At 44.6% G+C, this 18159-nt stretch overlaps 1 protein-coding gene across 1 annotated transcript; it reads right to left on the reverse strand.

The window, feature by feature from the left end:
- Positions 1-222: 222 nt before the first annotated feature.
- LOC141050072 (olfactory receptor 1496-like) lies at positions 223-9831 on the reverse strand. Its single transcript, XM_073546902.1, has 4 exons — positions 9776-9831; positions 8707-8811; positions 8567-8627; positions 223-1155 (listed from the first exon to the last, which is right to left on the reverse strand). Exons 1-4 carry the CDS (start codon positions 9829-9831, stop codon positions 223-225), a joined length of 1155 nt encoding a protein of 384 aa, XP_073403003.1.
- Positions 9832-18159: the final 8328 nt, after the last annotated feature.

The raw sequence follows: 18159 nt of genomic DNA on the forward strand, positions 1-18159 counted from the left end.
TGTGTCTGTTATAACTCAGTGTCTCTCTCCTCATCGACTTGTTGCTGCTTTTCCTACTCCTCATTTTTATCCACAAATGAGGGCCTAATTGGTTCTTGCCTTAAATTGCTACTTTACAGACAAAACTCTTCTCTAAAATTATATTATATAATAATGAAAAAAAAAATCTGTTTCCAAAATCTAGAAAATTATTTTCCAACCATATAAAGTTTCTAGAGAATATCATATAGTTGATAAACTTGCGCATTTCTTTATTATTTCCTGTAGAGATTTTTTTATGTCCTTATTTCTCAGACTGTAGATAATGGGGTTGATCAATGGAGTGAATACAGTATATAGAAGTGATAGGAATTTACTAAAGTTTAAGGTCTCTTCTCCTTTAGGAAACAGATAAATGCTTAATAGAGTGAAGTAGAAGAAGGAGACTACGATGAGGTGGGAGCTACAGGTGGAGAAGGCTTTCTGTCTACTGATATTGGACTGGAACTTTAAGATAGTGACAATTATATTAACATAAGATATTATAATCACTGTGAGAGGGATGAAAAGGATCGGGAAACACATTATGAAGACTTCCAACTCAATAGCGTAAGTGCTAGAGCAGGCATTTTCCAGTAAGGGGGTAAGATCACAGAAAAAATGGTCAATGATATTTGGTCCACAAAACGTCAGCATCGATATTGTTATACAGTCCATCAGTGTAATTGAAAAACTCAACCCCCAACACATGGCGGCCAATACCACACAGCGGTCACTTGTCATGATAGAGGTATAATGGAGGGGTTTACAGATGGCCACATATCTGTCATAGGACATCACTGCGAGGAGGAAACATTCAAATGCTTCTGCTGCACAGAAAAAATAAAATTGAGTGATACATCCATTAACCGTAATGGATCCCCCATTATTCAGTAGGATGTGAAACATGTAGGGGGCAATATCTGTGGTCAGCATGATGTCACTGATGGACAGTTGTGAGATGAAGTAGTACATCGGAGTGTGGAGGTTCTTGCTGGTGGACACCAGGGTGATGATCAGGAGATTCCCACATATTGTCCCACAGTAAACCATCAGGAGAAGACAGAAGAAGAAAAAAGATAAGTGTGGGTCATTTTGAAATCCCAAGAGGAAAAATTCCACAGTCAGATTGTTCATCTGAATAGTGAGCAAAAAAAATATGTTAAGTCATACAGTGCAAGACTAGGAACGTTATGAATTTTGAGAAAATAAAACTAAATTGAGATATTGTTTATGTGAGTAGATGGGTAAAGGGGCATCCGGATAACACAAAGTGGTTTTATTTTGCTTAAATATATCATTGTTTGTTCCTATGATCCCACCATAGATCCTGAGTATTACGGGGCTACATTGTAGTTTACTGCAGAGTGAGTGACAAAGGCGGTGACAAGGATACTTGTTATGATTAGGTAATCGAGGAGGATAGCCAGGGAATAAGCTAGGCAACCAGATAACCAGAGAGGTTGGTAGCTAGTGGATTGCAGACCCCTAAATTAACAACACAACTAGAATTAGCCGTGGGACGTACCTACGATGCCCTAGACGCCTCGGCACAGCCACAGAATTAACTAAGCCTAAAGAGAGAAATGGGAAAGCTAAACTTCCCTGGAGTAGAACTCTAAAGGAATAGATAGCCCCTGAACATATATTGCCGGTAAGAAAAGATGAAGCACAAAACACAGGCAGAAAATAGAGTAAGCAAATGATGGGGCCCAAACTGTCTAGATAGAACAGGACAGGAAAGGATACTGTCTGCAATCACGCAAAAAACCCTAAGAAAAATCCAACACATCTGATATGCAAAAATACTGAGGCCACTCAACCTCTCCCCCACTAGATCAGAACTGGTTACTAAAAAGACTAACATACGCTGTGAGAAATGGAACAGGGTCCAGCACAGGTCCCAATAGGGAACCAGGCTGAACTAACACCGGCTAAGCAAAAATCAGAGACAAGCAAAAATGGATCCAATGCAAAAAAAGATTCAAGAACACAAATAATTTATCTGAAAGATGCAGGACGGAGCAGGAGACAAGCAAACTTCAAAATATGCTCAGCAAGCAAACCAATTCACCGGCAAGAGCTGAGGGAAGGTTGTTCACTTAAATCTCCCCCCATCTGTAACACCTGACCTCCAATCATCCAGCTCAGGTGATTGACTTCTGTCAGGTAGACCAGCTCCATCACCAGGAGCAACCACCAGAGGGAGCCCAAACTCAGAAGCCAGGTCAAAAGTGTTTACAACAGTTACTATTAGAGGGTTTCAACTAAGCTGCCACACTTTCTCTTACATACACGTATCGGTTTCAGGATTTTTGTTTAGTATCAAAATCAGGGAGAGGGGTATTAAATTATGCTCCTTGTTTTCAGTGTGAAAGGAGTAAGAAAATGCTGCTCTTAAGGTTCAGATACTGTAGTATAACACAGATCAAGCAATTCACAGTCACACTGACTATGCAGGTCCAGCACTTCCCTATCATTGCTTTGTTTAATTATTCACAAAACTTAGACTACCACTGTCATTTTCAATGTGCTGCAGTGATGCATCAGTATACCATCATCAGATTTAGTCCTTTTTCTATCACTAAATGTAATGAACTGAGCACTCTGAATTGTAAACTGTTTAATCCCAAAATGGCGCTGCTTGGTTGACAACCATCTTTCATTCTGGCTGTGATAATCCTCATTGGCTGCCTGCCTTAGATTATGTAATGAGGTAGCCACAAGGAATTATGGGGAAGCCTGTGTGGCTGGGATTTAAGTTATACTTCTTTTTGTTTATGATTAGTGTTGAGCATTCCGATACCGCAAGTATCGGGTATCGGCCGATACTTGCTGTATCGGAATTCCGATACCGACTTCCGATATTTTTTCAATATCGGAATTCGGCATCGGAATCGGAAGTTCAAAGTTGATTGACAGCCTGACGTCATCATGATGCGCGGTGTGTGCGCATCATGATGCGCCGTCATTTCGGGCCTTCCGGGGGTCTCTGCCGGCCTGCCGGGGGCTGTGTGGACTGCCCGGGGTCTGTACCGGCCTGCCGGGGGGCTGTGCCGGCCTGCCGGTGGTCTGTGCACCCTGTGGGGGTCTGTACCGGCCTGCCGGGGGGCTGTGCCGGCCTGCCGGTGGTCTGTGCACCCTGTGGGGGTCTGTACCGGCCTGCCGGGGGGCTGTGCCGGCCTGCCGGGGGGCTGTGCTGATGTCCGGGGGTCTGTGCAAGCATCGTCCGATGGGACTACAAGTCCCATCTGGCGATGCCTGCTACCATGACAGTGATTGACACATTAGCCAATGATGGGACAGTAGTAGTCCCATCATCCGGCTAATGTGTTAAATGTTAAAAAAAAAAAAAAAAAAATACTACATACATACTACATACATACTACATGCATGCTACATACATACTACATGCTACATACATACTACATATATACTACATGCATGCTACATACATACTACATGCTACATACATACTACATATATACTACATGCATGCTACATACATACTACATGCTACATACATACTACATATATACTACATACATGCTACATACATACTACATATATACTACATGCATGCTACATACATACTACATATATACTACATGCATGCTACATACATACTGCATGCTACATGCATACTACATACATACTACATGCTACATACATACCACATATATACTACATACATGCTACATGCTACATACATACTACATACATACTACATGCTACATACATACCACATATATACTACATACATGCTACATGCTACATACATACTACATACATACTACATACATGCTACATGCTACATACATACTACATATATACTACATGCATGCTACATACATACTACATACATACTACATGCTACATACATACCACATATATACTACATACATACAATACATTCATACAATACATACATAGACATACAGTACATATAACATAGAGTAACATACTTACCAATACTTGTCACATTGTTCCCCGAAGCCATTGTCTTTTCCGGAATAAATATTAACATAACAAACCACAAAAATACTCACCCACGATCCGAAGCAGTCCACGAGTGTGTCCCACGACGATCTTGGGTAGAGAACGGCAGCATCAGATGATGCTGCCGTTCTCTACGGGCTGCAGGAATCCAATGACGGAAGGTAGGTATCCTTCCGCACTGTATTCCTCCGCCACTTAAAAAAAAAAAAGTCCCTAGTCTCACTTTATGCCATTGCTGTGTGTGGCCACGCATACCTACCTTCCGTCATTGGATTCCTGCAGCCCGTAGAGAACGGCAGCATCAGCTGATGCTGCAGTTCTCTACCCAAGATCGTCGTGGGACACACTCGTGGACTGCTTCGGATCGTGGGTGAGTATTTTTGTGGTTTGTTATGTTAATATTTATTCCGGAAAAGACAATGGCTTCGGGGAACAATGTGACAAGTATTGGTAAGTATGTTACTCTATGTTATATGTACTGTATGTCTATGTATGTATTGTATGAATGTATTGTATGTATGTAGTATATATGTGGTATGTATGTAGCATGTAGTATGTATGTAGTATGTATGTAGCATGCATGTAGCATGTAGTATGTATGTAGCATGCATGTAGTATATATGTAGTATGTATGTAGCATGTAGTATGTATGTAGCATGCATGTAGTATATATGTAGTATGTATGTAGCATGCATGTAGTATGTATGTAGCATGCATGTAGTATATATGTAGTATGTATGTAGCATGTAGTATGTATGTAGCATGCATGTAGTATATATGTAGTATGTATGTAGCATGTAGTATGTATGTAGCATGCATGTAGTATATATGTAGTATGTATGTAGCATGTAGTATGTATGTAGCATGCATGTAGTATATATGTAGTATGTATGTAGCATGTAGTATGTATGTAGCATGCATGTAGTATATATGTAGTATGTATGTAGCATGTAGTATGTATGTAGCATGCATGTAGTATATATGTAGTATGTATGTAGCATGTAGTATATATGTAGTATGTAGCATGTAGTATGTATGTAGCATGCATGTAGTATGTATGTAGCATGCATGTAGTATGTATGTGGTATGTATGTAGCATGTAGTATGTATGTAGCATGCATGTAGTATATATGTGTTATGTATGTAGCATGTAGCATGCATGTAGCATGCATGTAGTATGTATGTAGTATGTATGTAGTATGTATGTGGTATGTATGTAGCATGCATGTAGTATGTATGTAGTATATATGTGGTATGTATGTAGCATGTAGTATGTATGTAGCATGCAGTATGTATGTAGCATGCATGTAGTATATATGTAGTATGTATGTAGTATATATGTAGTATGTATGTTGCATGTAGTATTTATGTAGTATGATTGTAGCATGTATGTAGCATGTAATTTTTTTTTTTTTTTTTTTACATTCAACACATTAGCCGGATGATGGGACTACTACTGTCCCATCATTGGCTAATGTGTCAATCACTGTCATGGTAGCAGGCATCGCCCGATGGGACTTGTAGTCCCATCGGACGATGCCTGCACAGACCCCCGAAGCCTGCACAGACCACCGGCAGGCCGGCACAGCCCCCCGGCAGGCCGGCACAGATCACCGGAGCCTGCACAGACCACCGGCAGGCCGGCACAGCCCCCCGGCAGGCCGGCACAGCCCCCCGGAGCCTGCACAGCCCCCCGGCAGGCCGGCACAGCCCCCCGGCAGGCCGGCACAGCCCACCGGAGCCTGCACAGACCACCGGCAGGCCGGCACAGCCCCCCGGCAGGCCGGCACAGACCACCGGAGCCTGCACAGACCCCCTGGCAGGCCCGCACAGCCCCCCGAAAGGCCCGTACAGACCCCAGAGAGGCTGTACAAGGCAAAAACAGGGTTTTTCTTATTCCGATACCGGAAGTCCCATAGACTTGAATGGGACTTCCGGTATCGGAATCGGCGATACCGATACTTTTTTTAAAGATCGGCCGATCCATTCCGATCCGATACTTTGAAGTATCGGACGGTATCGCTCAACTCTATTTATGATCCTTGTAATTGAATTGTAAAGCAGCCTTTGAATTTGTGGAAATTCTATTTGAATGCAATCCACAGTTGATCAATCCATGTAAAAATATGATCTGTTTAATAGTAAGGAATATGGCTAATTGTAGAGACTTGATGAGAAACATTTCTCAAAATGGTGGCTAAAAGTCATGGACGGTGTTAGAAAACCTTTACAGAGCTGAAAATTACTATATGCATTGTATGTTTCGATTGAACTTGAGCATGACTTCTATCTGAGATCAGAAATACTAATTCATTTCTCCTGTTGATCTGAACTCATTCCTCCTATACAGTGGGGAAAAAAAGTATTTAGTCAGTCAGCAATAGTGCAAGTTCCACCACTTAAAACGATGAGAGGCGTCTGTAATTTACATCATAGGTAGAAATCAACTATGGGAGACAAACTGAGAAAAAAAAATCCAGAAAATCACATTGTCTGTTTTTTTTTCATTTTATTTGCATATTTTGGTGGAAAATAAGTATTTGGTCAGAAACAAGCAATCAAGATTTCTGGCTCTCACAGACCTGTAACTTCTTCTTTAAGAGTCACCTCTTTCCTCCACTCATTACCTGTAGTAATGGCACCTGTTTAAACTTGTTATCAGTATAAAAAGACACCTGTGCACACCCTCAAACAGTCTGACTCCAAACTCCACTATGGTGAAGACCAAAGAGCTGTCAAAGGACACCAGAAACAAAATTGTAGCCCTGCACCAGGCTGGGAAGACTGAATCTGCAATAGCCAACCAGCTTGGAGTGAAGAAATCAACTGTGGGAGCAATAATTAGAAAATGGAAGACATACAAGACCACTGATAATCTCCCTCGATCTGGTGCTCCACGCAAAATCCCACCCCGTGGGGTCAGAATGATCACAAGAACGGTGAGCAAAAATCCCAGAACCACGCGGGGGGACCTAGTGAATGAACTGCAGAGAGCTGGGACCAATGTAACAAGGCCTACCATAAGTAACACTACGCCACCATGGACTCAGATCCTGCAGTGCCAGACGTGTCCCACTGCTTAAGCCTGTACATGTCCGGGCCCGTCTGAAGTTTGCTAGAGAGCATTTGGATGATCCAGAGGAGTTTTGGGAGAATGTCCTATGGTCTGATGAAACCAAACTGGAACTGTTTGGTAGAAACACAACTTGTCGTGTTTGGAGGAAAAAGAATACTGAGTTGCATCCATCAAACACCATACCTACTGTAAAGCATGGTGGTGGAAACATCATGCTTTGGGGCTGTTTCTCTGCAAAGGGGCCAGGACGACTGATCCGGGTACATGAAAGAATGAATGGGGCCATGTATCGTGAGATTTTGAGTGCAAACCTCCTTCCATCAGCAAGGGCATTGAAGATGAAACGTGGCTGGGTCTTTCAACATGACAACGATCCAAAGCACACCGCCAGGGCTACGAAGGAGTGGCTTCGTAAGAAGCATTTCAAGGTCCTGGAGTGGCCTAGCCAGTCTCCAGATCTCAACCCTATAGAAAACCTTTGGAGGGAGTTGAAAGTCCGTGTTGCCAAGCGAAAAGCCAAAAACATCACTGCTCTAGAGGAGATCTGCATGGAGGAATGGGCCAACATTCCAACAACAGTGTGTGGCAACCTTGTGAAGACTTACAGAAAACGTTTGACCTCTGTCATTGCCAACAAAGGATATATCACAAAGTATTGAGATGAAATTTTGTTTCTGACCAAATACTTATTTTCCACCATAATATGCAAATAAAATGAAAAAAAAACAGACAATGTGATTTTCTGGATTTTTTTTTCTCAGTTTGTCTCCCATAGTTGAGGTCTACCTATGATGTAAATTACAGACGCCTCTCATCTTTTTAAGTGGTGGAACTTGCACTATTGCTGACTGACTAAATACCTTTTTTTCCCACTGTAACTCCTCATCCAAGTACAATACTACACATCAGATATTTTACCACTTCCCATCTAGCTCTCCCACCTCCGCCTCCTCTAACTTTTCTACCTTTTATTCATCAGTGTCTCCACCACCCTCAATTCTGCACCTTCATTGGCTGCTGTGTAACCAGAAAATATGAAATTAGACGGCCTGATTCATCATACCTTTTGCTCCAGACTTCTGAAGTAAAAAGCTTTGAAAAGTCACAAAGGTTTGGAGCAATGCAAGATCGCACTAAAATTTTACAACTTTTGGCATTCTCATGTCATTTTCGCCCAGCTCTAACAGAGTGCGTGGACCTGGGGCAAGACACTGGCGTGGCAACTCTTGTTTGTCAAATTCATGACAAGTGGTGCATTCGATATTTCACAATTCTTGCTGGATTTGTGGCGAGGCACACAAGGATGCACACACCACTTTTCAGATGTGCCTGACTCATTAAGATGCGCTTGTCTTTAAATGAATCAAGATTATATGACACCAACATGCATCCACAATAAGGCCGGCGCCGAATCTTCCAATCCGCTTAGATCTTCCCGCATCTTATATTGATACATTACAACATCTTAGGTACTTGGGTAAAACTCGACATGTACTGAAGGTCAACAACAAGCAGTTGAGAGTTGTGATTAGTGCTAGATAAATAATAATATTAATACAGCAATGACTATTCATAAAAAGAAAAAAAATCAATATTATTATAAGATATCTCACAATGAAAATATTCTCAAGTCAGATTTGATCACTTTCCTACAGTATATATTCAATCCTCCATTAGTTAGAATTATGCTGCATTCTCCTGTTTGCTTGAAAATCTTCCTGCGAATAAAAAGCTCAAAAAAGAGTAATCAAGCAGACATAAAATAGGACAAAATGGATTTCCTAGTGATCCTCCATGAGACAATCAGACATAATGTAACTACCTGAATGTACGTAAACACCTTACGGGAAGAGTCAGACGGCCGTATAACTCAGACTGGGATCGCAGCATAATGATTGGACTGCCCGGCGGTTCTCCCGACCTGAGTGCGAGAGCTGCATAGAAATACAGGATGTCACGCTTGGGTTGGGATTTCCAATGACCAGTCTGAGCATTGCGCTGTGATCCTTATTCGAGTTGCATAGCCTCCTGACTCTTCCTTAAAGAGAAAGTAGTAAAAAAAACTACTAGGTAAACTAATTTCCTCCCTTGTCTCCTTTTTTTTCTAGATCACTGAGGAGGACTCCTAAGATTGATTAAGTGCTGTAAAAAGGTGTTGAAAAAGTGGAGCAAGTTCAGAGAAGAGCTACCAGGATGGTGAGCGGACTGCAAAGAATGTCCTAATAGGAACGGGTAAAGGATCTGGGAATGTTTAGCTTGTAAAAAGAAGGCTAAGAGGAGACTTAATACCTGTCTACAAATATGTTAAGGGCTGTCACAGTGTAGCGGGATCATCATTATTCTCATTTACACATGGAAACACCAGAAGCAATGAAATGAAACAGAAGGTGGTGAGTTCTACATTACTGGAAGTCTTCACACAGTGGCTGGACAAAGGACATGAGGACACGAGGACTCTGGAGGGCTCTACTAACTCTAACATTCTAGGATTCTATGACTAAGTGAAAAGTAAACCTTTCCCAAATGTATGTAAGACAAAAATAATCTATTAGAAAAGTAATATAAAGTCAATCAACACCCAAGCAATAAACTGAGAAATGAGGAGAGGATGGAAAAATAAATAACAATTGTGAGCAGCTTATAATATGGCACCAATACTTATCAGAAAGTAAAGTCTAATACCTCTGCTTGGCATCAGGAGAAGCAGCCATTAATGACTGAGATGGCTCTGGAGCCATTCAACGCTGAAAGTAGTGACACCGATTGTGCTATTTCTGTTGCTCCCTTAGAAGTGAATATGGGAGCTGCACCTCTCTTATTGGCATGGCTCTAGTCATCTTCTATAGGAACAGTTATTATTAATTATTTTAGAATTTTAGAGCGTCATTGATTCCATAGTGCTGCACATGATAAGGTGTAACATACAAAATACAGATATAAATTACAGAGAGCAAACTGACAATGATAGACTGGTACAGAGGGCAGAGGACCCAGCCCTTGTGGTCTTATATTCTACAGAAAAATTGGGATGGTGAAGACGGTAGGTTGGGGGTGTTTCAGAAGTTCCGGTTTTGGTGAGGTGGCAGCGGGGTTAGTGTAGGCTGTAAGCTTTCATGAAGAGATGGGTTTTCAAATTTCACATAAAAAAATCCGATTGTGCCAGATAATCAGGCATGTTTAGGCACAGAATTCCAGAGGATGGGACATATTCGGGAGAAGTCTTAGAGGCACTTGGGTGAGGAGCTTATAATTGTGGAGGAGAGAAGGTGGTCCTCATTCTCATTCTCTGAGCAGAACACAAACTAGACATAATGTTATAACTCAGACTCCTCTTTATAGGAACAGTCTGTGGCAGCAGCACAGCTTTTCCTTAGAGATTTCTATACATATGAGACATTTCACACGGTAAAAACAGAAATACATAACTGACTTCTACAATTATTAAGAATAATAAAATTGAACAGGTAAAATATATTAATGGCCCCATCACCGAAACAATGAATGTAAACACAATAATCAACCTACAGAATAACTTTTCTTCCGAATCCAAATCTCCTACATACACAAAGCCAAAAAGCTTCTTCCCAACTTCAATCAAGAGCCATGATCCTGAATATTTCACCGATAATAATATTAATATAATCATAGCCAAGTCAAAGATCAGATTCTCAAAGAATCACTCCTTCCATCAAAGTTGTTATCCTCTTAATATATAGCAATCATCATGTTATATATCATTATGTACTTACAATTGCTCATTTTACCTTTCTACCCAGTTATTTTTTCTCTTTTTTATTAGGTCTAAGACATCATGTGATTAAGAATGAACTAGCTGAATCCATCTGAGTTCTATGTATAAGAAAGTAGTATATTTTCCCCTTTATGAGTCATGATTCACTGCAAAAGTCCTTGGAAAGAGGGGATGGGGGAATAGTTGAGTCAGGATTTGAAAAGGGGATGATAAGTGCAGGGAAAAGAGACTTGTTGTTCCTACATAGAGCACTTTGTAGTCCATTAGCTCCTAAAAAGGCACAATCCCACCAGCTTTGGATGCAGAGGGTGCCCCCTTACCTCTTGGACACCTGTACATCATGTTCACTCCTTGTAGAGAGAGTGGTCCTCATAGGCTTCTGAATTATAGTGATGTCAGGGACTCTCATAGAAAACTAACTGCAATGGTGGAAAAGCCAAAAAGCAATGTTTGGAGAGAAACATCCTTGTATATTGTGAGCCCTCACGGGCAGGGTCCTATCTACTCCTGGACCAGTCGTGACCAGTGTTGTTTAAGATTACTGTACTTCTTTTTAGTTATGTACACCCCTCATCACATGTAAAACGCCAAGGTATAAATGGTTAATAATAATAATAATAATAATAATAATAATGATGCGGGAGGTTGCCTAGCTGGATAGGAGGAAACAATCAGACACTTGGCCGAGTACATGAGGGTGGTGAAGGGTCCAACTGATACATAAGAAAATACACTAGTAGTGCAAAAGTGGTTGCCCCAGTACAGAACTTGCACTATTGTTTAGGAACTTCTAATTGCTTTGACTCAGTCCATAGCATTTTATGAATTAAGCTAGGCAGACAGCATGAAATGAGAATTCTGTCATGCTGAGATAGCTCAGTACATTTAGGTATCCTTATGCCTGATATTATTATAAAAAATTTCCAGAAAGGGCAACATGTACAAAAGGTATTACACAATAGTAACAAATAGAGTTGAGCGATACCAGCCGATACTTGAAAATATCAGATCGGAATGGATCGGCCGATCTTAAAAAAAAGTATCGGTATCGCCGATTCCGATACCGGGAACCAATGCAAGTCAATGGGGCCAAAATATCGGAATTAAAAAAAACCCTTTCTTTCCTTGTAGGTTAATTCTACATGAAGAAAAACAACTAAGAATAATGTAGAATGTATTGTGGGAGGTGGAGGAGACATTAAAGCCATAGAGGTTTAGCCCAATCAAATGGAATAGCAGGAATTAAACTTTTTTTTTAAAGACGTTAGGAGTTACAAAGATATTGACTATGTTAGCCTCATTTATATTTTGCCAGATATGTACAGTATGTCTTCTTCTTCTTTCTTCTTTCTTCTTCTTTCTTATTCTTCTTCCTTTTTTTACCTTCTTCTTCTTCTTCTTATTCCTTTTTTTACATTCTTCTTCTTCTTCTTCCTTTTTTTACATTCTTCTACTTCCTTTTTTTACATTCTTCTTCTTATTCCTTTTTTTACATTCTTCTTCTTCTTCCTTTTTTTAAATTCTTCTACTTCCTTTTTTTACATTCTTCTTCTTCTTCCTTTTCTTACATTCTTCATATTCTTCTTATTCAACAATTATTATTCTACATATTCAACTTCTTCATCTTCTTCCTATTCTTCTTCATCATATTCTTATTTGTGTCAGGCATTCCTGTAGTTGTTATCTAGAAAAGTTAGAAGTTTACACCTTCCGTTCTGCCTGTCACAAAAGATTTACAACAGGATTTGTCCGCGTTCATAACTAGTTATGGGAATGTGGACAGAGCAGGCGACATTGCCGGACACACATCAGGGGATTAACTGACCGGACTGAACACCTGTAACACAGGAACAAGTGTGGATTGTGCAGACGCCACTTCGGAGCTGTAACTGGCGGTGTTGGAGGACAGGGGAAATACGAATATCAGTGAAGCCACAGGCCTAAGTGGAGCTTGGTTAAAATTAGTAGAAGTCTACAACCGATCTTAAAATTTCTTCAATGCAGCCTCAGCCTGCTCCGTGCTTGTCCCTGGGCTTCAACACAGCCAGTTGTTGCTCGGAAGTGCCGTCTTCACAGAGTAAAACACTAGCTCCTGTGTTTGTGGGGTTCAGTAACGTCAGCTGTTCCCCTGCTGTTTTGATGGCAATCTGTCCTGCTGCCTCCCAATTGACAGCACATCAGGCCTCAGCCTGCTAAGTGCTTGTCCCTGGGCTCCAACATCGCCAGTTGCTGCTCATAACTGACTTTGGCACGGGTACTCCCTCCTGCCCAGCTTGGTTCCAGCCCTGCCTGCTGTTTCCGGGAAGTGTCAATGTCAGTTTGCCACCCGAAGTTGCCATGTCGTGTTGCGGTTGGGTTAGCCGAGGCTAGGGTGCCAGCAGTTTAGGTGCTTCCTATGTGGACTGCGGGTTCTGGTAAGAAAGGCTTGTTCCGTAGTGCCAGTAGGACAAGCACCCCCTGTAGGACTGTGTGATTCGGTAACTGCGGCCAGCTTGCGGCATGCCAACTTTGCTTTTCAGGGGTAACTTCAGCTGCCCCTCCGGGTTCCAGCACCGTCAGCTGGTTCTCGTCAGAGCCTTTGGATTAGGTACCTCCATCTCGGTATCCGAGTTCCGGCAACGTCTGCTGGTCCTTGGCAGTGCTTTGTAGCACAGGTACCTCCTGCTTAGTATCCGGGTTCCAGCACCGTCAGCTGGTCCTCGGTTGTGCCATTGGCTCTTATTCCTTCTGCTGCCCCTCCGGGTGCCAGCACTGTCAGCTGGTCCTCGCTATTTCCATTTGCTCTTGCAGCTTATGCTACCCCTCCGGGTTCCAGCACCGTCAGCTGGTTCTCGTCAGAGCCTTTGGCCTAGGTGCCTCCATCTCGGTATCCGAGTTCCGGCAACGTCTGCTGGTCCTTGGTATTGCTTTGTAGCACAGGTACCTCCTGCTTAGTAACTGGGTTCCAGCACCGTCAGCTGGTCCTCGGTTGTGCCATTGGCTCTTATTCCTTCTGCTGCCCCTCCGGGTGCCAGCACTGTCAGCTGGTCCTCGCTATTTCCATTTGCTCTTGCAGCTTATGCTACCCCTCCGGGTTCCAGCACCGTCAGCTGGTTCTCGTCAGAGCCTTTGGCCTAGGTGCCTCCATCTCGGTATCCGAGTTCCGGCAACGTCTGCTGGTCCTTGGTAGTGCTTTGTAGCACAGGTACCTCCTGCTTAGTAACTGGGTTCCAGCACCGTCAGCTGGTCCTCGGTTGTGCCATTGGCTCTTATTCCTTCTGCTGCCCCTCCGGGTGCCAGCACTGTCAGCTGGTCCTCGCTATTTCCATTTGCTCTTGCAGCTTATGCTACCCCTCCGGGTTCCAGCACCGTCAGCTGGTTCTCGTCAGAGCCTTTGGCCTAGGTGCCTCCATCTCGGTATCCGAGTTCCGGCAACGTCTGCTGTTCCTTGGTAGTGCTTTGTAGCACAGGTACCTCCTGCTTAGTAACCGGGTTCCAGCACCGTCAGCTGGTCCTCGGTAGTGCCATTGGCTCTTGTTCCTCCTGCTGCCCCTACGGGTGCCAGTACCGTCAGCTGGTTCAAGAGGACAAAGAACAGGAAGACAACCACCAAGATGCAGAACAACAAGAGAGAGAAGACAAAGAAGCATAAAAGAACAAAGCAGAAGAACATTAAGCATAAGACTAATACTCTGAGCAAATGATATCTTATTTATAAGCAGAAGAAGACTAAGCAGTGTATGGGGGTGAGTCCGTTCCTCCTCGTGGTGCCCCTGGAAAACTAGTTATGGGAATGTGGACAGAGCAGGCGACATTGTCGGACACACATCAGGGGATTAACTGACCGGACTGAACACCTGTATCACAGGAACAAGTGTGGATTGTGCAGACGCCACTTCGGAGCTGTAACTGGCAGGGTTGGAGGACAGGGGAAATACGAGAGACAGTGGAGCCACAGGCCTAATTGGAGCACGGTTAAAAATCAGTAGTAGTACGACTGTGTAGGCAGCAGGAGACTTTGCCATCCACACAGCAGGGGATCAGCTGACATTACTGAACCCCACTGAGACACGGGAGCAAGTGTCTCTTTCCGTGTGGACGGCACTTCCGAGCTACAACTGGCTGTGTTGAAGCCCAGGAAATAGGAGGGTGTAGGCAGAGGCCTACTGTATTTGGAATGTGGTGACAGCAGGAGAGACTGCCATCCACACAGCAGGGGATCAGCTGACGTTACTGAACCCCACTGAGACACGGGAGCAAGTGTCTCTTTCCGTGTGGACGGCACTTCCGAGCTACAACTGGCTGTGTTGAAGCCCAGGAAATAGGAGGGTGTAGGCAGAGGCCTACTGTATTTGGAATGTGGTGACAGCAGGAGAGACTGCCATCCACACAGCAGGGGATCAGCTGACGTTACTGAACCCCACTGAGACACGGGAGCAAGTGTCTCTTTCCGTGTGGACGGCACTTCCGAGCTACAACTGGCTGTGTTGAAGCCCAGGAAATAGGAGGGTGTAGGCAGAGGCCTACTGTATTTGGAATGTGGTGACAGCAGGAGAGACTACCATCCACACAGCAGGGGATCAGCTGACGTTACTGAACCGCACTGAGACACGGGAGCAAGTGTCTCTTTCCGTGTGGACGGCACTTCCGAGCTACAACTGGCTGTGTTGAAGCCCAGGAAATAGGAGGGTGTAGGCAGAGGCCTACTGTATTTGGAATGTGGTGACAGCAGGATAGACTGCCATCCACACAGCAGGGGATCAGCTGACGTTACTGAACCCCACTGAGACACGGGAGCAAGTGTCTCTTTCCGTGTGGACGGCACTTCCGAGCTACAACTGGCTGTGTTGAAGCCCAGGAAATAGGAGGGTGTAGGCAGAGGCCTACTGTATTTGGAATGTGGTGACAGCAGGAGAGACTGCCATTTACACAGCAGGGGATCAGCTGACGTTACTGAACCCCACTGAGACACGGGAGCAAGTGTCTCTTTCCGTGTGGACGGCACTTCCGAGCTACAACTGGCTGTGTTGAAGCCCAGGAAATAGGAGGGTGTAGGCAGAGGCCTACTGTATTTGGAATGTGGTGACAGCAGGAGAGACTGCCATCAACACAGCAGGGGATCAGCTGACGTTACTGAACCCCACTGAGACACGGGAGCAAGTGTCTCTTTCCGTGTGGACGGCACTTCCGAGCTACAACTGGCTGTGTTGAAGCCCAGGAAATAGGTGGGTGTAGGCAGAGGCCTACTGTATTTGGAATGTGGTGACAGCAGGAGAGACTGCCATCCACACAGCAGGGGATCAGCTGACGTTACTGAACCCCACTGAGACACGGGAGCAAGTGTCTCTTTCCGTGTGGACGGCACTTCCGAGCTACAACTGGCTGTGTTGAAGCCCAGGAAATAGGAGGGTGTAGGCAGAGGCCTACTGTCTTTGGAATGCGGAGACAGCAGGAGAGACTGCCATCTCCACAGCAGGGGAACAGCTCGCAGGTGAAGGCAGCAGGAGACTTGCCATCTCCACAGCAGGGGAACAGCTGGCAGTGCTGAACCCCACTAACACTTTAACGAATGTGTTTGGCTCTGTGGAGATGACACTTCTGAACACCAACTGACGCTGTTGGAGCCCAGGATTAGGCGAGGAGCAGGCTGGGGCCTACTGGATTTTGGCAGGTGTAGGCAGCAGGAGACTTGCCATCTCCACAGCAGGGGAACAGCTGGCAGTGCTGAACCCCACTAACACTTGAACGAATGTGTTTGGCTCTGTGGAGACGACACTTCTGAACACCAACTGACGCTGTTGGAGCCCAGGATTAGGCGAGGAGCAGGCTGGGGCCTGTTGCTTTTGGCAGGTGAAGGCAGCAGGAGACTTGCCATCTCCACAGCAGGGGAACAGCTGGCAGTGCTGAACCCCACTAACACTTGAACGAATGTGTTTGGCTCTGTGGAGACGGCACTTCTGAACACCAACTGACACTGTTGGAGCCCAGGATTAGTCGAGGATCAGGCTGGGGCCTGTTGCTTTTGGCAGGTGAAGGCAGCAGGAGACTTGCCATCTCCACAGCAGGGGAACAGCTGGCAGTGCTGAACCCCACTAACACTTGAACGAATGTGTTTGGCTCTGTGGAGACGACACTTCTGAACACCAACTGACGCTGTTGGAGCACAGGATTAGGCGAGGAGCAGGCTGGGGCCTGTTGCTTTTGGCAGGTGAAGGCAGCAGGAGACTTGCCATCTCCACAGCAGGGGAACAGCTGGCAGTGCTGAACCCCACTAACACTTGAACGAATGTGTTTGGCTCTGTGGAGACGACACTTCTGAACACCAACTGACACTGTTGGAGCCCAGGATTACGCATGCCGCATGCAGAGGCCAATGGGCAGCGGTTTTTATGGAGGTTGTTGACTACTACTGATTCTAACCATGCTCCACTTAGGCCTCTGGCTCCACTGTCTCTACTATTTACCCTGGCCTCCAACCCCGCCAGCTACATCTCTGAAGTGGCGACAGCACAATCTACACTTGTTCCTGTGTTACTGGTGCTCAGTCCCGTCAGTTGATCCCCTGATGTTTGTCCGGCAAGTTCGCCAGCTCTGTCCTCATTTCCACTACTGGTTATGGGAATGTGGACAGAGCAGGAGACCTTGCCGGACACACATCAGGGGATAAACTGATGGGACTGAGCCACAGGAACAAGTGTAGATTGTGCTGACGCCACTTCAGAGATGTAGATGGCGGGGTTGGAGGCCAGGGGAAATAGTAGAGACAGTGGAGCAAGAGACCTAAGTTGGGCACGGTTAAAAATCAGTAGTGGTTTGAATGTTGATGGAGCTGGTGACTTTGCCGTCCACACAGCAGGGGATCAGCTGGCGTTACTGAACCCCACTAACCCAGGAGCTAGTGTGTTTCTCTGTGCAGACGACACATCTGAGCGACAACTGGCTGTGTTGAAGCACAGGGATTATAGTTCAGGTGGTAGAAAAATGAACACACCAGCAGACCTGGATACAGTTGACAACCACTAATTTAGTCTGTAAGAGGAATGGCAAAGTCTTTGGAGATCCAGGCCTTGTTCATTTTCGGAAAAGTCAGCCGGTCAACATTATCGGAAGATAGTCGCGTGCGACGGTCTGTTAGTACACCACCTGCGGCACTAAAGACACGTTCCGATAATACACTGGCAGCAGGGCAAGCCAGCACCTCCAATGCATACTGGCTAAGCTCTGGCCATGTATCCAGCTTAGAGACCCAAAACTTGAAGGGGGAAGAGCCATCTGGGAGTACAGTGACAGGGCAAGACATGTAGTCTGACACCATCTGACGGAAGCGTTGCCTCCT

This window comes from Dendrobates tinctorius, unplaced genomic scaffold (assembly GCF_039654945.1).
Source record: "Dendrobates tinctorius isolate UK_male_01 unplaced genomic scaffold, ASM3965494v1 ptg000151l, whole genome shotgun sequence".
Classification (NCBI taxonomy): domain Eukaryota; kingdom Metazoa; phylum Chordata; class Amphibia; order Anura; family Dendrobatidae; genus Dendrobates; species Dendrobates tinctorius.

Coding starts and splice junctions, on each gene's coding strand:
- LOC141050072 (XM_073546902.1), bottom strand. CDS start 9,831: ATGGCTCCAGAGCCATCTCAGTCATTAATGGCTGCTTCTCCTGATGCC. Junction 8,812..9,775: donor TCTCCTGATGCCAAGCAGAG/GTATTAGACTTT, acceptor TTTTATTCGCAG/GAAGATTTTCAAGCAAACAG. Junction 8,628..8,706: donor GACTTGAGAATATTTTCATT/GTGAGATATCTT, acceptor TTATTTATCTAG/CACTAATCACAACTCTCAAC.